This window comes from Erpetoichthys calabaricus, chromosome 13 (genome assembly GCF_900747795.2).
Source record: "Erpetoichthys calabaricus chromosome 13, fErpCal1.3, whole genome shotgun sequence".
Classification (NCBI taxonomy): domain Eukaryota; kingdom Metazoa; phylum Chordata; class Cladistia; order Polypteriformes; family Polypteridae; genus Erpetoichthys; species Erpetoichthys calabaricus.
In genome coordinates this window covers 87360353-87383979 of record NC_041406.2, presented here as the reverse complement: position 1 = coordinate 87383979, position 23627 = coordinate 87360353, and the positions used below count along the sequence as shown (strand labels likewise).

Genomic DNA, 23627 nt, shown 5'->3' with positions numbered 1-23627 from the left:
TTCTGAAGCGGTTAAGGTTAGGGTTGGATTAGGGTTGGTTGGTAATGTATCGCATCGCTTTAGTAAAGACGCATATTTGTCTGTTTTTCCCAACCCGCTATCCCATTCCAGGATTGTGGGGACCCAGAGTTTATCCTGGTTACTCACAAGTCAGTTCATCACAGAGCACACTCAATTGTAGAGATAATTTAGTGTTACCAGTTAAGCTAACACTCACAAAATCTCTGGAGAAAATTGCTCATGACATGAGCAGAATGTGAAAACAAAGCAGCGCTAGTAATCTCTCTGAGAATCTGAACTGGGACTGTAAAGTAGCAGCACTGGCCATGGTGATAATAGAGAGCAAAAACTAACCGTTATTGCATAATCGTCTATCCCTTTCCCCGAATATGCTAAGATTACATTGATAAAATGCACCGCTATTGACAACACCTAATTGGCTGTTGTATTTAAAATTTTTGAAGGTATCGATTGCATAAATCAGCATCATTTTGAAGGCTCTCAGAAGAGGAGGAACTTGAACCGCCTTGTCAGTCACCTAGTCGAGGCGTATCAGCATAAATACTGTACAGCGTTACTCCGATCTTAGTATGGCTTGGATGTGCTTCTCTATATTAAACTTATCAGTCCTCTTGTAAGGCCTAAAATGGAACACTTTAGAGCTGCATAGAAAGTGCGGTAACAAACTCACTAATTTTAGTATTTATATTATTAGCAGACACATACAAAGTACTATATTATTTATTCAAACAGGGAGGTAGAGCGAACCCAGACACAATTTTAACATGCAGTTAAGATCGAAATTATCATTCTGTTTATTTAAAACTCTTCTAACACTGGAGAAGTTCACAAGAGTCGTGCGAGTCTGTTAGTGTAGGCTCTTAGATATGTAACATGCTCCTCTAGTTTTTAGCAAGTACTATACGAAGATAAACTAGACAAAGCGTATACACTTGACTGTACGTTTCATGTGTCTCTCTCAGTGGTGGCCGCACACTAAGTAGTGAATGGGCCTGTGGCATAACCGATCCAGGCAGATGATTCAGGTGAGTGTTGGATGAATGTCGAAAAGACCAATGGCATAGCTAATACAGTTGGTGGATTCAGATGCCTCTGCATGGTGAGTGTTTGATGAATGAGGAACCGGTCAATGGGATGGACGAGCAATGACTATACATAAACACACAGCTATTTCATGTCACGACTGATTGATTTCCATGGTGAACGTCTATGGCGTAACTGACTTACACGGAGGCCTGGTGTGGATCTTTAGTATGAGGTTGCAGAGATAAAGATCCAAAATAAGTGATGGAGATAATCCACACCCATACTGACAATGACATGTTGAGAAGGAATCCATAACACACACCCCACCGGAGCTGTTAATCAGTGTGCGGCCATTTGAGAATCACTTAGGGTGATAGCTCTGCTTGAGCCAACCTTGGCTTCACTACAACTACGTAAATCAATGTGTCAGATATCGCCTAATCTGCATATAGAGTACATTGTAGGTCCAGCGTATCAATTTTCTTCAGTTACTGCAACCAAAAAATTCAGATCATTCAAACTGAATAAAATTTAAGGATATCATGATCCTACTTAACTTACAATAGTCGTAGAATAAAAAAGAAATTACGGCGACCTTGGCTATAATGCATTCAATTTACTATGTGCTCCTAAATGATGTACTTAATACAAAACGGGACGTTATGGCCAGAAATCTGAAAAGTTGGCTTTTGGCTAACAGGCACTTACTCACATGCGGGTCATCTACATAATAATTTCCCTTGCTGTTCACAGTATTAATAATAATATTATTTCTTTTGAAGATTGCGGTAGCATACTCTGAGTTACTGGAAGGAAAAGAGGAAAAACCCGGCAAAGGGCAAACTCGGTTATAAATCGACCCGATTCTGTTCTAATCCGAAAGCAGGAGGGATTTTATGCTTTAGATTGTGAAAGATGTGAAGAAGACATATCGTTTTGGTGATACTTCACAAAGCTGGGAGGATAACATTATTAACAAAACTCTCATATGAGTGGCCTATCCAGCATGATCATAAATTTTTCCGTGATACAATAGGCTCCTTCTTTAAAATTTCAGAACAGGGAGCTTCACGTATCGTGGAACAAACAGAACAAGATCAAATTCAAACTGACTGTGGAAGGCTTCATGTGTAAAATACGAAGGTTGAATGAAAAGTAATGCCTCCAGTTTCGCATCTCATCAGCAGATGGCAGCACTGATACACAACAATTTTTTTTTAGGTTCACCTCGGTTGACGGCAGGTCATTAGTCAATGGTTGCTTTTCTGCTCTCCACGAAATTTACTCAAAGAGTTGTGGCAGTCGGGAACAAGCAACTGAGACACGTAGTTGAAGAAGAGATCTTGACAGCCTTTAGGAAGTATGCGGATGGGATTTTGGGACAGCTTAGCTATTAGCTAAACAAACGGGCTTGATGGACTGCGTAGTCTCCTCTCGTTTGTTAAATTTCTAATGTTTCTTATGTTCTTATAGACCCTCGTCTGTGTGATTTAACTCTTTCAGGGCTGATGTTGACTTTTGTCGAAATTCAGGGGTAAAGGATGATAATCCACTGTAAACTGCGAGAAAACTCACCCTTACTTTTTAGTTCGACTCTCTTTGCTTAAAGGAAAGTTACGAAGCTTTGTTGATTTGACCTCGATTCTCTGCGCGTGCATGAGTAGTGAAGAGCAAACAGCCTCTGAAATGGCATCAACATCTGGCGAGACTAAAGCAAATGTGAAGAGCAAAATACTCCATGGACGTTTTACATATTATCGCTGTAATGGACTCTGACTTTTCGGACTCTGAGTTTGATGCAAGTAATCTGGAGAAGTATATCGAAAACGAAAGTGAGGTACCAGCATTAACTTATTGGTCCCCAGCAGTTCGTGTAGCTGATATGCTTACAACAATGTTTGCCTAGGAGGACCACCAAAAATGATGCAAGAAATACAAACCATATCGCGTCACACTGTGACTGCTACCATTGCCCACCTGCCGTGCGAAGACAGAGAGGTAGCCGGCCCGCTGTGCATTCCTGCTGACCATCGAGCCGCCCCTGTGCAGCCACTGCTGCCAGAGATGCCGAACAGGTGCCAACAGCAGCCACAGCACAGAGCAACAGATGTTTTATGTTGATTTATCTGTGAAACAAGTGCATGGTGTGCTTTTCAGAAAATTTAGTTTTTTGGAAATAATATTCAGCCCTCAAAGAGTTAAGTAATGTGCTGTGATTGAGCTCCTGACGGCGGAGGGTGTTGCTCCAATTGAAATTCACCAAAGTATGCAAGCTCTTTATGGTGATAACTATGTTGATGTGAGCACTTTTCGTCACTGGGCCAAAAGATGCAAAGAGGAAAAAAGTGTGGCAGACCTGTGACAGCATCTGATGAGGTTCACACGGGGAACAGTTTAATAAACAGACGAAGGACAAATTGAACATGTGGCTCAAATTTTTTGCTATTCTTGTGCATGAAGGCTTCCTCGGAATGCTCACGGCTAAGATGAAAGCCACTAAGGAAGGTGAATTTCCCTACCCTACAGCATCCACCATACAGTCCAGACTTGACTACCCTGTGACTGCCATCTACTTCCGAAATTGAAAGAGGAATTTCGCGGGCATCACCATGCATCCAGTGACGAAGTTGAAACTGATATCAGGACATGATTTACGGACTTCTACCACGACGGTTTCACAGAAGTTGTTTATCGTTAGCAGAAATGTATACAGTTATCTGGTGACTATGTAGAAAAATGAGTATATATGTCATTAATTTATTAACGTACTCCCATCCAGTCACCAGAAATAGGCATGAAGGTATTACTTTTCAAATAACTCTCGTACTGTAAAGCAAGCCTACCACTGAGTCTAAGGGGGGGGGGGTCCACTATTAAGATTAAGAGAGGCGTACCGAAGACCTCGTCCTTGATCCCCTCAGCAGCAAGAGCAGTAACAACATCAGTTCAAAGCACCCACAAGAACGCTCAGCCAGCATAAATGGAATTCGGTCGACCCATATGTCCGGGGTGGGGTTTTGGGTTTTGTCAGTCTCCAAAACATATTAGCATATGCGATAAGAAAAGTTACAAAATACTGAACAAATCCAACTGTTCAATCATTCGCGAAAAACGAACCTGCGTAAACTTGAAGGCATTCGAAGGCGAGCAAGCAAATACTGTCATTCCCATACAGCGTACAAATAAACTGCTTATTGAACATAATTTGTATCAAGGCTCAGCAAATCTCGTCATTTAGTTTTAAATACAAAAGCCCGTTCCCCACCTGTGATAAATTTTCAACAATTTTCCTCTCCCACTAATTATTAGGCATACCAGTAACTTAATACGTTCAATACAAAATGGTGCATTCAGAAATACAGAGGCAACTGTTACTCGATTTTGACATCGAGAGCACACATCGCCGACGCCAGATAGCGCATCTTGGAGGACGGGTGGCTGTAGCTCAAGTCCACACCTTTTAAGGCTAGAGATATTTTAAAGTCCCCCACTATGAGACCCTTCAATCGTGAACCACGCCCAACAGCACAGACCCCATTGCAAAAATGCTCATTATTGTTCTTGTAAATGGGATAAGCTTCAGTAATTTAAATACAAAAGACCAAAAATAAAAAATAAAACCCACCAAAACAAAACAGAAAACATCCCCTATAAGGTAACAAAAGTTTGGCAAACATTTTTAAGTATTTAACTTGGGGGAGGGAAAAAAAAAAAAAGAGGAATGCTTGTTTTTCGTCCTTTATTCCTCAAAGCTCACCTTGCCCGATCCTTTCCTGGTGGGTTGCTTTTCACCCCCAAAGAATTTGCCAAGCTGGTCCAGTAGACCAGTGTCCCTTTGTCCCCTGGGGTTGCCATGTCTCGCATGGTCCGAGGTACTTGCACTTGCCATTGGTGATGTTCTGTGGCCCTGAGGGGACTTTGCAGGCTGCTCTTCGGTACAATCCGAGCACTCGGAAACCGCTGCACTGTCCTCTGCGATGGTCTGCAGCTCATCTGACTCTGAGGGGCGATCTTTGAAGGTGTTGTCCTCGCGACCCGGTGCATCCCGGGAAAAGAGGCGGATCAAGTGTGGGCGGTTGGCAGGGCATTCAGCTGGGCTGGCGTCGTTCCAGGCATTCTTTGGGCTTGCAGCACCCTTGGAGTCTGTCACCGCTGTCTTCTCAGTGGAGGTCCCATTGTTCTTGCTCACATCTGCTACGTTCCCTGTGAACAACAAGGGGGATCTATAAACGTATGCCTGTGGAAAACAGCAAGAGGACAAAGGACCCTTTCTAGTTAAAGCAAACTGCCCTGAGCTATAGTTATTTTACACAGAGATGCATTGGTCAGAGACATTTTAAAGTCACAGCATCCTAGCTGCCTTTCTGATTGACCAGAACTATTTGGAAAATACGAAACTGGGCATGAGACTGAGACTCTGAAGCAACCGAAAAACTCAGGTTTGGTTAGACTGTACCTAAGACTGACAGCATAATATTAATAACTGACTCTCTCAGCAAGAATATTACTCTGAAATATCAGAATGTAAAGCTTCTTTGATAAAGGGTGTCTTAGTATAATGACCCAAGTAAATCCCTCTTCAGCACAAAAAGAATGTCATGCCCTGGCACTCAATAGATTTTATTTTTCATTTCTAGCAGTGCCCCATTCTTCCAAATGATGTTGAGATGCGCTTAGTAAGTCCTGCTTTTGAGATCGGTAGTTGGAAAGCAGCACAGCACGTCGACAGCCCAGTTCATATTCATGACTTGCACTGGTGTGCCATTCTGGACAGGCCCCTGCCTGGCACCCACACACTCCTGCTACAGCTGCTACAGACTGGGGTAAGTGGACATGAAAATGGGGGGTGGTGTTCATTGTTTCTATAATAAAATGCATGTACTGCTCTCTGTCCTTCTTTAGCCATAAAAGACTTAAAATAACTTGAAGAATTGTCAATTACATTCAACTGTCAAGTTCTGCAACCGAGCCATTCATCATGGAACTGACTTAGTCCATTTTTGGCTTGCAGGGAGATTCAATCACATCTTTCTAAAGTGTAAAAGGTAAATATTACAAAAATACACTAGATAGATAGATAGATAGATAGATAGATAGATAGATAGATAGATAGATAGATAGATAGATAGATAGATAGATAGATAGATATGAAAGGCACTATATAAGATAGATAGATAGATAGATAGATAGATAGATAGATAGATAGATAGATAGATAGATAGATAGATAGATAGATAGATAGATAGATAGATAGATAGATAGATAGATAGATGGCCATAGGTTCCAGACTTCATGCAGTCACTGACTGGAAAGGATTTTCAACCAAATATTGAAAGCGATCATTATATTTATGATTATGTTAGTTTCTCCAAATAATTTTGAGCCCCTGGAAATTGGGGGACCACATATAAAAATGTCTGTCTTTTCTAAACAGCTCATACAGTATTTCTGTTAAACACCTTGAATTAAAGTCTATATGTCAATCACATCTTGATTCCTTTGTTTCAAGTCAATTGTGGTGGTGTAAAGCAAAAATTGTGAAAATTGTGTCACTGTCCAAATACTTATGACTGTAGATAATTAGACAGATATGAAAGGTACTCAAAAGATAGATATGAAAGGCACTATATAACAGATAGATAGATAGATAGATAGATAGATAGATAGATAGATAGATAGATAGATAGATATGAAAGGCACTATATGAAAGATGGTACAAACACCAATTTAAAATATAAAATTGATATAAGTTGAAGAGCTATTGTCAGGCTCGTGACTGGGGACAATCTTCTAGGCTCGACTGAGGCATTTCCAGCCAGACCACAACCCCACCGCTCTGACGACTGCACTTGATTTACCAAGGAGAGACACTAGGATTCATTTAATGCTCTGGGCGCTCTAATGCTTTGAGGATTGTGCTCAATTCACACCTTGTCCCCAGTGGGTAGCACAGAATTTATAGGGGATGGGTTAAAGGTGAAAAACTGGGTTGTGACACCACAAAGTTTAGGAAATCATCTCTAGATTACTTTTAATAACACTAGCAGCACTCATACTTTCAGGAATCTCAGCTTTTTTCTGATTTATTGCATGAATGCTTGATTCGTTCTTGCTGATGTTATGGCCCACTTCGGTGAGTGACATGCCCCTTTTCAAAAGAGGTAAGATTTTTATCTTCTTGTCAAGAGATAGCACTTTACTCTCCCTCTTAGCCTTTGAGCTTGCGCTGATTAAGTCCCTGAACTTTGCACACCCCGTCCATCACTGGTTTAGTGAGGTCTTCAGACTGGTCCTGCTGCCGTTACTCACAGCTATGGGTGGAGCACCAAAAAGACGATCAAGCTTGACTATAGAGGAAGTAAAACTCGTGATTAGCTTTATGTAAGTGAAACAGTGGAAGGATTGTTACCGAGCATCGAGGGGAGAGAGCGTCCGCCCGACTGTGTCTCCCCCTGCTGGTCCTCCCCCGATCCAACATCCTTCAGGGTATGTCTACTGTGACCAGTAGGGGGAACTGCATAACCCCAAACACAACCATGCAGACACAAGTCCTCAGTACAAACGCAAGGTTTATTATTAACTATTACCTTGCAAACTGCTTTTATTCCAATATAGCACACCACAAACTATAATTCCTTCTCTCTCTTTCTCTTGTTCCTCCACTCTTCCCGGGCGAGTGCTGCCTGTCTTCACTCCCGGCTCCAACTTGCCAGGATGTGGAAGAGCGGCTCCTTTGACCTTTGACCTGGGAGTACTTCCACTGCTAGGGCATAGTCCGATGGAAGTACTTCAGGTCAAATGGAAATATTAGAAAGTAGGGATTACTAATTCCAGAAGCTCCCCCTCAATTACGATGGCCTGCTGGCCGGGTAATGAATCGTATCCTCTCCCAGTCGGGATGCTACCCCATGCCTGCCAGCCGTTATACTACATATCACCTCATTCATGTGGATTCAGTGTAGTGCGTGGTATATGGCAAATTCAAGTTTTGCTTTTTGGGATTTTTTGGAATTTTTTTTAAAAATTGAAATTGTTGAATCAGTGTTAAATAAATAAAAATCCAAAAAATAAAATAGATTCGGAAATGTGACAATAAATAATTAAAATAAGAATGATACGTGAGCATAATTAAATGTTTCATGAAATATGTTTGTGTGGCTCATTTCTTATTATGTATTTATTTAATTATTTTGTTTTTTTTTTATATCAGTGACACCTTATGAAATATTAAATATGCCTCGAAATGAAAACTGTCACTTTCACAAATTTAAGAGGGTGGGCTCTGCCTGTTATGGCTGAGCCAAACAAGAGAAAACGAAGACGGGTTTGAAACCAGAAAATGAAAACAAGTCAAAGATCAAAGCAAAAGTCGTTACTGGGAGGACAGAGAAATCGAAAATAAGCAAGCCAAAATCACAAAGCAAACCCATCGTAGAAAAGAACACACAAGAAAATCCATCCATCCATCCATTTTCCAACCCGCTGAATCCAAACACAGGGTCACGGGGGTCTGCTGGAGCCAATCCCAGCTAACACAGGGCACAAGGCAGGAACCAATCCCGGGCAGGGTGCCAACCCACCGCAGACACAAGAAAATCGAAATTTGAAAATCAGAAGAAAGTATCTCAACAAAGAGCAAAAGTTGTTTTTTATTTTTTATCCAAACACGGAAAACAAGATTCAAGTTGTGCCCGATATATAACGTGTTACGCTAATGACATCACTCATCACATCACGGAAAAGCCCTCCCCCAGCAACCAGAGCTAGTGTCTTGGCAACCGATCAACAAAACAGCAATGTTATATTGTAAATAACGTATATTCACAACACTACTGTATACCATTTTTTAATTGGTGAATAGTGATCGTAATTATTCAGTCATCAAGGGCCACATTTGAAATGCAGACTCCTAATGTTCGTGTATTAAATTACCATATAAGTCAGGTCTTGAAACCCGAAAAATCGATCATGAAATCAGATCCCGACTTATACGGCCATTCAAAAATATGACACTTAAATTTATTTATTTTTTTCACATCTTCTTGCCTCCTCTGATCTCGCACCAGTTTCTCAGACACATCGAATTTTCTTGCAGCAGCACAGTTACCAATTTCTTTTGCCACTTCAACGACTTTTTATTTAAAACCAGCTTCATATTTCCTTCTGATTGAACGCTCCATCGTAGATAAGGGATGCTCTTACGATAAACGTGTATGAGGGTGTGAGATACAAAACCGTGCAAACGTCACTTCGGAACAGTTTGGGTATTACCGTGTGGTCACGTAGGTGCAATACATAGAAATAAAAGGCCGCGTACTCTGTGGTGACTCTCTCAGGTGGGCGTCAGCATATCATAATCTCTTGGACCAATAGCGTGTGCTTTCCACATTTGACTTATACGACCGACATTATAAAATACCGGCAAAATCAAGCCCCGACTTATCCGCAGGAGAACTTAAACGCGAGTATATACGGTAGTCACTTTGCAATTCTGGGCGACATTTTCTTAAACTCATATCTGAAATGGACATGCGGGCACAGTCACCACTGTGTATATGTGCTATACCGACGATTCACCAATGAAAAGACAGCACTCTCCATGCCCTACCCGACTTTCACGGGTGACAAAAACAGTTTTCATTTCAAGGGGGTATTTCATATAGTGTGTGGTGCCACTGAAAAAAATAAACGAAGAAAAAGAGGAAATACATATAAATAAAATAAGCAACATTTAATTATTCTGGACAGCAAATGTTTTCTTATTTCACTAGCTGATAAAATGTTGGTGATTATCATAGGCAGCCAGATAAGATGAACACAAATATAATTTGAAATTGGCTAAATTACGTAGTAATTTTGGAGACACATTAAAATAACTTTTATTGAATTTAGTGTATTTAACCACTTAATGATGCCTACAACATTGTATTTGTTCATTTGTGCTAAAAATGTTTTGCTGCCGATTTTCGTTGGTAATCAGCAACCGATGTTTCTCTTTTCAGTGTCCAACTATAGTCGTCCAGCACTGATGGGTTCCACTTTCCCTGATATCGCTTTCCCAATGTCCTGAAACCGTTCACCATGTTCATCATGGACTGTACCAAAGTGAGTGGGGAGAAGTGAGAGTACAGAAGTGAGAATACAGAAAATGAATCTTAAGGGACAAGTATGGTTTTGTATACATTGCCAACTAGCATGGACGTAATTTGGTGCCCTGCAGTTTCCACGAAAATTCTCAGCAACATCCTTGAATGCCTTCCATGCGATTTCCTTTAATCCCACTAGCAGATCGTCCAACAGCTTATCATTGATGACGTGTCTGATTTGTGGACCAACAAATCCGCCTTCCTTAATCTTGGCATCCATCAGTTTTTCATGGAAAAGTCTCTCTGAATTATTGGAATCCTTCACCTCTTCATCTCTTTCACGATAGTTAATAATAATAATAATTCTTTGCATTTATATAGCGATTTTCTCACTACTGAAAGCGCTCAGCAATTGCAGGTTAAGGGCCTTTGCTCAAGGGCCCAACAGAGCAGAGTCCCTTTTGACATTTACGGGATTCGAACACGAATCTTGGATTCATGAAGAACAATGCGGATTCCGTCCGGGCCGTGGAACACTGGACCAGCTCTGCGCCCTGGCCAGGATCCTGGAGGGGGCATGGGAGTTTGCCCAACCAGTCCACATGTTTTTTGTGGATTTGGAGAAAGCATTCGACTGTGTCCCTCAAAGCATCCTGTGGGGTGTGCTCCAAGAGTACGGGGTACAAGGCTTGTTGTTACGAGCCATCCAGTCCCTGTACAGGAGCAGCAGGAGCTTGGTTTGCATTGCCAGTAATAAGTCGGACTCGTTTCCTGTTGAGGTTGGACTCGGCCAGGGCTGCCCTTTGTCACCGATTCTGTTCTTAAGTTATATGGACAGAATTTCTAGGCGCAGCCAAGGAGCGGAGGGTGTCTTGTTCAGTGACCTCAGAATCTCGTCTCTGCTATTTGCGGATGACGTGGTTCTGTTGGCTTCATCGGACAGTGACCTCCAGCTCTCACTGGAGCGGTTCGCAGACGAGTGCGAAGCAGCGGGGATGGGAGTCAGCACCTCTAAATCCGAGGCCATGGTTCTCAGCCGGAAAAGGGTGGAATGCTCTCTCCGGGTTGGCAACACATTACTGCCTCAAGTGGAGGAGTTCAAGTACCTCAGGGGTCTTGTTCACGATTGAGGGAAGAATGGAGCGGGAGGTCGACAGACGGATCGGTGCGGCATCCGCAGTAATGCGGGCTCTGCAACAGTCCGTCGTGGTGAAGAAAGAGCTGAGCCAAAAGGCGAGGCTGTCTATTTACCAGTCGATCTACGTCACCTATGGCCACAAGCTTTGGGTAGTGACCGAAAGAGCAAGATCATGGATACAAGCGACCAAAATGAGTTTTCTCCGCAGGGTGGCTGGACTTTCCCTTAGAGATAGGGTGAGGAGTTCAGTTATCCGGGAGAGACTCGGAGTAGAGTCGCTGCTCCTCCGCATCAAGAGGAGTCAGTTGAGATGGTTCGGGCATCTGATTATGGTGCCCCCTAGATGCCTCCCTGGTGGGGGGGGGGGGGTTCCGGGCATGCCCCACTGGGAGAAGGCCACAGGGCAGACCCAGGACACGCTGGAGGGATTATATCTCAGGGCTGGCCTTGGAACGCCTCGGGGTCCTCCCAGAGGAGGTGGCCGGGGAGAGGGAGGTCTGGGCTTCCCTGCTTAGGCTGCTGCCCCTGTGACCCGACCTCGGATAAGCGGTGGATAATGGATGGATGGATGGATGGAAGGGATTCAAACCGGCAACCTTCCGATTGCCAGTGCAGATCCCTAGCCTCAGAGCCACCACTCCGCCACAAGTTTAAATTTTATACAAAGTGGATGCAAAAATATCTTTGTTGGGTCGACAAGTGGTTTATGCTTACTTGGTGGTAAATGCTTACAGAGCGATCAGCTCTTTAAGTAGTGAGACCCTTTAGCACGGCTGTCCCATCCACAGTACCTGGGATATCTGAGCTGCATTCCTAGTAGTAGGGCCACTACCTTTAGATCAACACAGATGTTCCAGCTGTAGTTCTTGTTGTGTATTTGTATAAAATGGGATACAAATCACAAAAAGAGGTGATTGGAGTAAAACTTTAAAGTTAAAAATTTTAAAGATGATTTTTGAGAGCAGCAGACTATCATCCATAAGATAAGCCTAAAAGTGTTCAGGAATCAAAATCTCTGATGTCATATGTATTTTTTATGTTCACATATCATTATGTTATTATTTATTTATTGTCACATTTCATAATGCATTTATTTATTTCTATTTTTATTTATAAAATGTAGTTTGTTTTTTTTTACTAAAAGGACCAAATAAATACTTAGCATATTATAGCATATTTTACGTAGTGGTAGATTAGTGGTGCCAGTACAGTAAGTTGAAGTGTGGCCTGATCTGTAAATTGTATACATTTGTTCCCAAAGAAGTGGTGGCAAATCAAAAGAAATGTATGTCCTAATGTACACAGAGGTATAGTCCTAGTGAAATGACCACTTTAATAGCGCCACCAACTGGTCAACATAAGTAGTCTGCTCCAACACTATTCAATCTGAAGCATTCAGACATGCTCAAGATGTGTAGCTGTTGTTCAAATAAATATTAGAATGGGAAAGACGCGTAATTGTCAATTAACGCTGGGTCTTCTCTAAGTATAGTCCTAACTTTGAGTTCAGGTAGTTATTTCAGGTAAGGAAGACAGAAGGTTCGAGGTAGGGTCGTTATACTAATTTTGGTGTTAGGAGTGGCGATTTGTTGCAATATTGATTAGCACATGCAAGTAAGAATTTCACAAGTAGCCTATGCGCCTGTGAAGTAAGTGGTTTTGATTGAGACTAGATAGATAGATAGATAGATAGATAGATAGATAGATAGATAGATAGATAGATAGATAGATAGATAGATAGATAGATAGATAGATAGATAGATAGATAGATAGATAGATAGATAGATAGATAGATAGATAGATAGATAGATAGATAGATAGATAGATAGATAGATAGATACTTTATTAATCCCAAGGGGAAATTCACTTCATTATATTCACATTCCAGCATTACAGGTATGGCGAGCGGCTGGGGGCGGTATCCAGCCAGGATGCCTGGAAGGACCGGAACAGGGATTATGCCTCCTCTGGACCACGAGGGGGCAGCTGCCCTGGTTGGTATGGGGACCACGGGAACAGAGTATGGAAGCTCAGCCCTATAGGGGCCTGTGGTCACCTCGAGGCAGCTCCCGGATGCCTGAAGAGCCTTGGACGTCAGCACTTCCGCCACACCCAGAGGTGCTGGCAGAAAGATCACCAGGGACACCTGGAGTGCTTCCGGGTGCTCGGCCGGCACTTCCGTCACACCAGGTGCAGGGGTACTGCACCTCATATGCATTCTGAGGTTTCTGAACTCTTTTGGGACCCCTTTCCTGCCCACCCCAACAGGATGACATGCCGAATGCACGATTGCTTTGTCTGTGGAGGGCTGCTTGTCTGTCGTTGAGGCAACCGCAGGTTTGCAGTGCAGCAGCACAGCGCCGCGGAAGCAACTATGAGCCGATCGCAGTCGCGCTATAAGCGCCTGTCGCCAATGGGTGATGCAAGGAACGTTATACAGTAAATGCAGGGAACAGTATAACTTGGCCACTGACCTGGCCCCAGCCGTGCCCATTTGCTGTGTCTATGTATAGATCCCGCTACAATAAATAACCGTGCTGATCCTGTTTCAAGTAGAATAAGGCTGGTTTTGCTAAAGTACGGAGACTCAGCCTCGTGTTTTGGGGTTGCAAGGCAGGGACTCACACGTCACAGCATGTATGCATCATGGGGTACAAAATGAAATTTAGATGCAAACGGGTAAGCAACACAACAAATGCCATGGAAAGCCACACCATTGCATCTGCTTTGTTCAAATATGTTTTTTTTCTCCATGAAGGGTGACCAATTGAAGAATGGGATGTTGTAATGAGCAAGGTCCAATCAGGGAAGGGCCATGTAATAAGCACGAACCAATCAGAACGTAATTATTCAAAACTCTACTCTGTAATACTTCTGAGGTTTTTCAAAAGCTTACAGGCCTGGAGAGAGATTTCAAACTCCTATGATGTCGGGGGGTACTATGGACGAAAGGCAAAAGCAGAGACTAATGTCTGCATTTTTAAATGAAAATATAGTAGTGTGGACAAGACCTCAGAAAGAGCTGCCATCCCGGGAGTTTTCACGCACTACATATTTCGCTCTGTTGTACTGTACATAGGGTCGCTATGGATCGGAACCGACTCGACAGCACCTTATAACAACAACAGTCTCAGGAGTTGACAAATACAAAACCTTCTGACAGCGGCAATTCTGTGGGTGAAAACACTCAATTAAGGGGAGAGGTCTTGTTCAGGCAAACAGAAAGGAGGGTAGTGGTGGTGTGCAGAAGAAAAGTGGTTAAGTTAAGAAAGGAAGGATGAGGCTGCAGTGGGCACATGGTCACCAAACTTGCACGACTGAAAATTGGAAAAATGTCACCTGGTCTAATGAATCTCTGTTTCTGCTAGAGCATGTGGATGGAAGGTTCAGAATTTGGCTTAAATGATTCCATCCAGTCTTGTGCCAATGGTACAAGGAGGTGGCGGCAGTGCAATGGTATGGGAAGCACACACTAGGCTTGTTAATAGTAACTGATTATCATTTAAATGCTATAGGGAGCACGGTGGCACAGTGGTAGTGCTGCTGCCTTGCAGTAAGGAGACCCAGGGTTGTGTTCTGGGTCCTCCATGAGTGGAATTTGAATGTTCTCTCCGTGCCTGTATGGATTTCCTCCAGTTATTCCAGTTTCCTCCAACAGCCCAAAGACATGCAGGTTAGGTGAATTGGTGATGCTAAAATGGTTTGTGTGTGTAGTTGGGGTGGATGTGTGTGTGTGTGTGCGTGTGTGTGTGTGTGTGTGTTCGCACTGTCCTGGGTTTGTCCCTGCCTTACATCCTATGCTAGCTGGGATGGGCTACAACACCCCCCCACGACCCTGGACTGAATTAAGTGGGTCAGAAAATGACATCCCATGATGTACCTAAGCATTGTGGGTGACCATCCCATTGTTGTCCGCCACAGTCCCCTCATTTTTCCAAGTGGATTCTCCATCAGGGCAACGCGCCGTATCACGAAGCATTCACCACCTCAAGCTCATGCTGTGGTAAGTACACATTTCTATACGTGCATTTTGTGTCTTTTTATGTTTTTAGATAGATAGATAGATAGATAGATAGATAGATAGATAGATAGATAGATAGATAGATAGATAGATAGATAGATAGATAGATAGATAGATAGATAGATAGATAGATAGATAGATAGATAGATAGATAGATAGATACTTTATTAATCCCAAGGGGAATCAGGTGAATTTGACTTTTGGAGGTTTATATATAAAGTTATTGTCTGTTTTTTACCTGCATTATTATCAATCTTTAATTTAATATTGTTTATTGTATCAGTATGCTGCTGCTGGAGAATGTGAATTTCCCATTGGGATTAATAAAGTATCTATCTATCTATCTATCTATCTATCTATCTATCTATCTATCTATCTATCTATCTATAAACCATTTTTATTTGTTTTCACCTCATTCCGTTTTTCTGTGACACCAGAGATGTGTCATGTGACCTCAATCGGCACATTTGTAATGTAAGTGGCAGTTACGCTACAAATATGGCGGCAGTTCCATATTTTGGTATCTCTTCAAAACCTTTAGTTAGTGTACAATTCAAGTAGGCCGCATGCTAGATTTTGTTTCTGTTTCTGGTCTTTCTGACTTTGATTTTGATTCGCCTTTGTGCTGTGTTTGCTCGTGTTTTTCTTTGACCTGGCCTGGACCTAAGTACGATTCTTGTCTCACGTTATTATATTCTGGTCTCCTTTCTTGTCTCTCACAACAATCCCCGGAGACACTGTCCCGTAACATAGTTAAACGTTTTTTTTCTTGCAACCCAATTTTGCCTTTACAACATAAAATCTCCGCAGTGTACCATCCAGGGGTATTCACCCCTCTTGTAGAATCATTGTCCCGGCTGTGGAGGAGGTTCTCCCACTTGGAGAATCGCTGCTGATTGGCACCTCTTAGGTGGCGCACTTGGAGATTTGCTGCCGATCATCGTCCCGCGGGGTGTGGATCTTTGTTTGTCGACTTCCCCTTTCCGCAAAACGTTCTCAGCCCTTTCCCATTAAGTACTTGTGACTCACATCACAAGTCAACACATCAAGTGACCCAAAATGTGTCGCGACCCATACTTTTGGAAGCAGTCGTAGCAGATTCCACGAACATGACAAGTCACTTCAGTGTCCACGAATGGCCCGCATACTCTCCAGATCTCAAATTCAATGTAACGTCTTTGGGTTGAAGTGGAAGGAGAGGTTCTACACCACAAATGTGTGGATGAAAAATCTGCAGCAACTACCTGATGATGCTTTTGAGCACACATGGACCAAAACCCCTACGGAAAACTTTCCAGCAACTTGTAGAATCCATGCTTTGAATAATACTGGATATCCTGGAGGCAAAACGGAGGGGATCTCACCTGGTAGTCGATAGGTGGAGCTAATAAAGTGGACCCCGCGTGTGTAATATCAGGTCAATTTCCACACTAATACAAATGAGGGTTTACTGAACAATGTGGACAGTGTACTGAATCGGGAGCAGTAGCAAAACACTGCGACATTCTGCATACTAATATTTTGACAACAGTTGTCCATTGTAGTGGCGTACACAGCTATTTATTGCTAACAATGGGGACTGTATGTGATATAAAATAACGTTCAACTATGGATCAGACACATAACTTGAACGCTCAAACCTGTGGATACTGTGTGTACACACATTGTTAAACGTTTCTGCTCTATAATGTTCCCTGCAATGCGCGGATCTTGTTGAGAAATAGCCAATTTGTTTTAAAACACAATAAGAGCTCTGACAGCCATCAGCCCAACAAGCAGTCCTTGACCCCGAGATCTGTTCTGATAATGTAATTAATTGTTTTAGTTTGATCGAGCTTTTTTTTTTAACATGAGCAGAGCTGGCACATTGCATTGTGGTATTTGACTTTAACTTGTGCAAGCACAGAAGCATCCTGGTCCTTACAATGCAGAGGGCTGCTGTTTAGGTCCTGCTTTCTAGCAATTCCTACGCGCCTTACTTCACTTCATGTATCGGGAGGGTGCACACCAGGAAAGGCTCTTTGTGACCCTGATTAAGTCACGTCACTTGCCAGAAACTGTTAAATAAATTATGAAATTAAACATTGAACATGTTCAGTACGTTTAAAAACACTTTGAAAGGTGCTATACACAAGCACAAGGATGTGAGTTCAATCTTTACCTCTGCATCACTGTGTGACCCTGAGCAAGTCACTTAACCTGCCTGTGCTCACACACCTTTTTGTAAAGCATCATAGCACTCCCTATGACTGGCACGAGGTTACTTACCTTACCACCGAAGGTCTTCGTGACCCTGATCACATCACTTCATATTTAGAAAGCGTGAACAACTGTATTTGTTCCATACTTGTAAAAAAAAAAATGTTTTGTTTTCCATGAATGTAGTGAGAAGTCAAGCAAAGTGACACCTTTTACTGGCTAACTAAAAAGATTACAATATTCCAGCTTTCGAGGCAACTCAGGCCCCTTCTTCAGGCAAGATGTAATACAGAAACTGGAGTTCCCTGTGTTTATATAGACACCAGGACAGACGCAACATTGGAAAACCTTCAAGTGAGACATCTTAAATGTCAAAAATTAAAAGATTCATTTAGCAAGAGAAGAGAACAATGGATAGTCAAGATCTCTGGATAAGATAACTGTCCCAACAAAGTCTTTTGAAGTTTCTGATGAGATTTACAATGCAATGTGGGACTGTAGACAGGTTGTCTGGGTCAGTTCGACAGATGCAAACAATCCTCATATCTTATCTCTATTTAAACCATGTTGTAATGTGTTCATTTTTAGCATGAGTTTAACTTTCCATTCTTTTCTCTCCTTGCTGTGTTCTGCAGTTGCCCATAAGCCCTGTGACTTTAAAGTCCCTCTCACAGTGTTAAAGTGGGCTGCTTCAGGAACATCTGTGTTGCCATGCATGAAAATGTGAGATACAAAATATGCCTTGGCCATCACTGCAAACTACATGGGGTAAGTAACATATAATAAATATCATTTTCGGATGCAGCATCTTATATATAAACGTCTACGCGTGGAAGTGTGTGTGTTGGTCTGTCCGGCCCGGAAGTGAGAGGTGGAGTCGGGGTAAGGGCTCCACCTTCCAAGGAAACAGAAAACTCGCTTAGCCGCTACTAACACAAGTAAGGCCAGCGCGTCGGCGAAACAAAACCTCAGAAGAAAGACAAACTCGCTTAGCCGCTAATGCACAAGTGATGCGAGCGTGTTGGCAAAACGAAACCTCTGAGGAGAAGAAACTCACGTAGCCACTGATAGACAATGGAGGCCAGCAGGTTGGCAAAATGAAACCTCTTGAGGAGAGAGTCACTCACTTAGCGGTACATCAGCAAAACAAAATCTCTGCAGAAAGAGACAGTCGCTTAGCCGCTAATGCACAAGCGAGGCGAGCACGTCTGCAAAACGAAACCTCAGAAGAAAGACAAACTCGATTAGTGGCTAATACAGAAGTGATGCGAGCACATTGGAAAAACAAAACCTCTGAAGAGAAGAAACTTGCTTAGCCACCGATAGACAACAGAGGCGAGCATGTCGGCAAAAAGAAACCTCCAAGGAGAGAGTCACTCACTTAGTGGCTAAATACAGAAGCGAGGTGAGCACATCGGCAAAACAAAACCTCTGAACAAAGAGAGAGTCGCTTAGCCACTAATACACAAGCGAGGCAAGCAGGTCGGAAAAAACGAAACCTCCAAGGAGAAGAAACTTGCTTAGCCACTGATAGACAACAGAGGCGAGCAGGTCGGCAAAACGAAACCTCCGAGGAGGGAGTTACTCACTTAGCGGCTAATACAGAAGCGAGGCGAGCACATCAGCAAAACAAAACCTCTGAAGAAAGAGACAGTCGCTTAGCCGCTAATACACAAGTGAGGCGAGCACGTCGGCAAAACGAAACCTCAGAAGAAAGACAAACTCGATTGGCCGCTAAAACACAAGTGATGCTAGCACATTGGAAAAACAAAACCTCTGAGGAGAAGAAACTCGCTTAGCCATCGATAGACAACAGAGGCGAGCATGTCGGCAAAAAGTAACCTCTGAGGAGAGGGTCACTCACTTAGCGGCTAATACAGAAGCGAGACAAGCACATCGGCAAAACGTATCATTTTTACTTTTCCTCCCGTCGCTAATACACAAGCGAGGCGAGCACGTCGGCAAAACGAAACCTCTGAAGAAAGAGACAGTTGCATAGCCACTAATAAACAAGCGAGGCGAGCAGGTCGGCAAAACAAAACCACCGAGGAGAAGAAACTCGTTTAGCCACTGATAGACAACGGAGGCGAGCAGGTCGGCAAAACAAAACCTCAGAAGAAAGAGACAGTTACTTAGCTGCTAATACACAAGCGAGGTGAGCACGTCAGCAAAACGAATCCTCCCAGGAGAGAGACGCTCAGAGTAGTTCCTTTCAATTACCTGACATCTCTACATTTCAGTTTTTTTCTGACGACTTCAATAGTTTCTAGGACCCCAGGCTTTTTACAGCACGGGCTTACACAGCTAGTTTCATTAATAATAATCTCTCTGCTCTAAGTAGGTACCTGCCAAAGAAATTATAATGGATTGGTTTTACTGTTTATGCATTAATTATTGTAAAACACCTGGATAAGTTGGAATTTTGCTTGTAGATTTTTCGCATTTTCTTGACTTTTGTTTAATTTTTTGTTCTTTAACATTCCTTCTTTCCTTAGCTTGATCACATCTTTATCAAAAGAAGTTGTATATACTGTACATCAGCGTTTCCCAAGCTGTGGAGCACAACGGTGTAACGCAAACCAAGAAAAATTTTTCCCAACCCTCCTCCACTGCTGCACAATTCAAAATGGCAGCATCACAGGTTGATCATGGCCAACCCCGGATGGAGATCCCACTGCTCTGACGATTGTGCTTGATTCGCAATGGCAGTATCGTAGGTGGATCATGGCCAACCATGGACGCCACCAAAACTGCTCTGACGATCACGCTTGATTTACAGTGGCAGCATTGCAAGTAGATCACGGCCACTCCGGACAGAAATCCCACCACTCTAATAATCTGGTTTGATTTAAAGTGGGAGCATCACAGGTGGATCATGGCTGACCGCATACGAAGTATCCACCACTCTTGACAGGAGCAAAATTGCGGGTGGATCACTAGCGACTCTGGGTAGACCAGTCAATGCTTGACGATTGTGCTCGATTCACTGTGGCAAAAATGCAGGTAGATTGTGGCCGACCCCAGACACAGATCCCACCGCCCTGACAATTATGCTCGATTCAGTATCGCCATCGCAGGTGGCTCACAGCCGACCCCGCATGGACCAGTCACCACTCTTGACGATTTTGCAGGTGGTTGGCGGCCGACTCCTGACAGACCAGTCAATGCTCTGATGTTTGTGCTTGATTGACAGTTGCAGGATTGTGGCCGATCCTGGACAGCCTCCTCAAACCCTGCTTTGATGATCTTGATCGGTTCACCAAGGAGGCGGATTGCTCTTGATTCACCTACTGCTGTGGTGATCGCTCGGGACACTCATGCAACCTCCTAAGCTTTGATTATCATGCTCAATTTGCCAAGGGAGACCACCCCATCACGCCCGCATAGACAATCACAGCATATTCAATGGATCGGGACCAAAAGGTGGGTCGTGAACACACTAGAATGAGAAGAACTGGGTCATGACACCACAAAGGCTGGGAAATTCTGCAGTAGACTAAATATTTGTGGGATCCATTTATAGTATACAGTGGAACCTCGAGATACGAACAGCTCTGTATACGAGAAATTCAAGATACGAGGAAAGTATGAGCGAAAAATTCAGATCTAAATACGAGCATTGGCTCGCGTAACAAGCCATGAGCCGGGCTGTGGGTATAGCTTGCGGCTTAGCGAGGGGGTGTGATAGCTGTAGCGAGCCGCAGGGCGATCTGCAGTGTGGGTGTTTCTCACCTAAGTACACAGGTGGGAAACTGCCCACATCCATGATTGTTCCTGTGGCTGATGGGCTGCAGTTGCCATGTCCTCCCCGCATATATAGAGAAGCGTGAGCCGGTTAAGGGGGAGAAGAAGTAAAAGAAAAGAGAGGAGAGAGAACGGAGGTTGCAGGAGGAGGCAGGAAGCAGCAGCAGCAGCAGTAGGAGAAAGTCGGTGCGGGAGAGCGAGTGAGTGCAGGCTCGCGTGTAGCTGAACAGTGAGCTGAACAGGCGAGCCAAACAGCTGAAGCAGGACGGTGTAGAGAAGCTGCATTAAGAGTGTCTCGCCTGTTGCAGAGCCCGCATGGGAGAAGCAGGTGAGACGCTGACGCTAACAGAGGAGAAGCACCGGGGATTGTCATCTGTTTTTTAAAGACTGCTTCCTGTTGACGTTTTAACCTCGTGTTTTTTGTGAATTTCCCATTGGGATTAATAAAGTATCTATCTATCTATCTATCTATCTATCTATCTATCTATCTATCTATCTATCTATCTATCTATCTATCTATCTATCTATCTATCTATCTATCTATCTATCTAAAGGATTCTTGTGTATTTTAAACCTCCACTTCACAACTGTTTTAAGGATTATTTATTTAAAGATTTATTGAATGCTCTACTGCACTTTGGACAGCTGTTTTGATTCTTTTAATAATCAGTTATATTATTTACCAGTGTTATTTATTAAAGGTAGACTACAGTATATATTATTTATCAGTGTTATTTGTTAGAAAAATTGATTTTTATGTTAATATTTTTGGGGTGCGGAACGGATTAACTGTATTTCCATTATTTTCAATGGGGAAGTTTGTTCTAGATACGAGAAATTCGCTATACGAGCTCAGTGCTGGAACGAATTAAACTCGTATCTAGAGGTTCCACTGTATTAGCTGTCCCCTGTGGCTCCACCCACATAGTAGTGAAACAGGACAGTGAGGAGGGCCCTGCCCGGCTCCCCAATCCTGACGTCATGCTTCCCCTTGGCCTGCTGCGTCTCTCTTGGATTAGCACAAATAAATCAGTACTGCAAGCGAACTATGACACTTAGCACAATGACAGAAGTCGCAAAATCAACCGGAAAGTTCAAGCAAATTATAGAAAAAAACCCGATCTAAATCCGTTAAGTAGTTCTCTCAAGAAGAGCGGACATATAGACAGACAGACAGACAGACAGATAGATGTTGGATTTTATATATATATATTGTCACACACGAGTGATTAGGGAGCAGCTAAAAGGACCCGACGAGCAGCATGAAACTGCATGGCAGGGGATGGCGACAGTGTACTAACCGCTCTCTCTTTACTTCAACAGGAAAGATGAGAAAACACCACCGTGAATTCGTCTCCAATACCCTAACCGGAAGTCCGAGCCGCTTCCGGGTTCCTTTAACCCATCCGATCATACTTTGATGATGTCACTCCATCCCAAGATCCTCAGCGCCTCCTTTCCCAGCTTTCCCATTTCCGTTCCCACCTCATAAAATGTCCGTGCTTCATGTTAATCATTGTCTGTTATACATTACTTGATGAGTGACCGTTGCTCTTGGAATTCATTGCTTTACAGTATATGGGGATGGAATCCCCAACCCTTAAAGTTGTTTTCTTCACAATATATCTCTATATATAAAAGAAAATCCTGGAATGGAAAGCAAATGCAAGGGTACGATACGTGATAATCTCGAAAGACATTTTAAAGACCCGCAAGACCAAGGAGACTTGCCACGGTGCGTCTCGCGGGGACCATAAACATGAGACTTGGTGCCAAAAGATTGTCCCAGGGCTGTAGTAAAAAGGACAGCGGGTGTACAGGCTTTAAAAAGATCGAAGGGCAGCACGACAGCAGCTACCCCAACCGAACGTGAGCAGCGTTATACATCCTGCAAGAAAGAATTCAACTACGCCCGGGGCCAGAAATAAAAGAAAGGTATTGCTTTTACAGCATCACGTGAGACCAGGCAGTGAGTCACCATTTAAAACAAGTCAACAGACCTCTAATCTAGCAGTTGTTGGATTGCTTTTGGCAGGCAAGCATCATGTGCTCCGAGCTCTTAAAACAACGACATGCGACAGGCAGAAGAGGCAAAAAGACAGCAAATGATCCAAAGGCATATCCTTAGCGTACGTTCAGCCGCAACTCCCTTCACAACACGAGCAGCATACGTCTGGCAAGAAAGAGGTGTAAGCACGCGCGGGGCAGGAAATAAAGAAACAAGTATTGTTTTTACAAAAGTTTTTAAAGCAAAAGTGAAAATAATGCATATGTAATAATTCACAAGAAAATAACAATCTCTTTAAATTGTAGATTGCCTACCTAAGGTAAAGTCATCCCTGATGAATGGGGACGTGGGAATGAGGGGTCCTTTCATCGGATTAGCGCTATT

The 23627-nt window shown here is 43.1% G+C and overlaps 2 protein-coding genes and 1 long non-coding RNA gene across 4 annotated transcripts in view; 2 read left to right on the top strand and 1 right to left on the bottom strand.

Moving 5' to 3' along the window:
* mbpa (myelin basic protein a) overlaps nucleotides 1-23627 on the bottom strand; it is a 149818-nt gene that overhangs the window by 48992 nt on the left and 77199 nt on the right. For both annotated transcript variants that reach the window (XM_028817203.2, XM_028817204.2), the window contains exon 3: nucleotides 4805-5250. In XM_028817203.2, coding sequence (XP_028673036.1) covers nucleotides 4805-5250 — 446 coding nt within the window. The remainder of the gene's footprint in view (nucleotides 1-4804; nucleotides 5251-23627) is intronic.
* Nucleotides 5261-10074, top strand: LOC127530058 (uncharacterized). Its single transcript, XR_007936593.1, has 4 exons — nucleotides 5261-5486; nucleotides 5688-5870; nucleotides 5950-6092; nucleotides 10050-10074. It is a non-coding gene; the product is annotated as an uncharacterized LOC127530058 (long non-coding RNA).
* Nucleotides 21426-23627, top strand: part of galr1a (galanin receptor 1a) — a 414821-nt gene continuing 412619 nt past the window's right edge. Inside the window, exon 1 of the mRNA XM_051935719.1 lies at nucleotides 21426-21435. The gene's annotated coding sequence lies outside the window, so the exon portion shown is untranslated. The remainder of the gene's footprint in view (nucleotides 21436-23627) is intronic.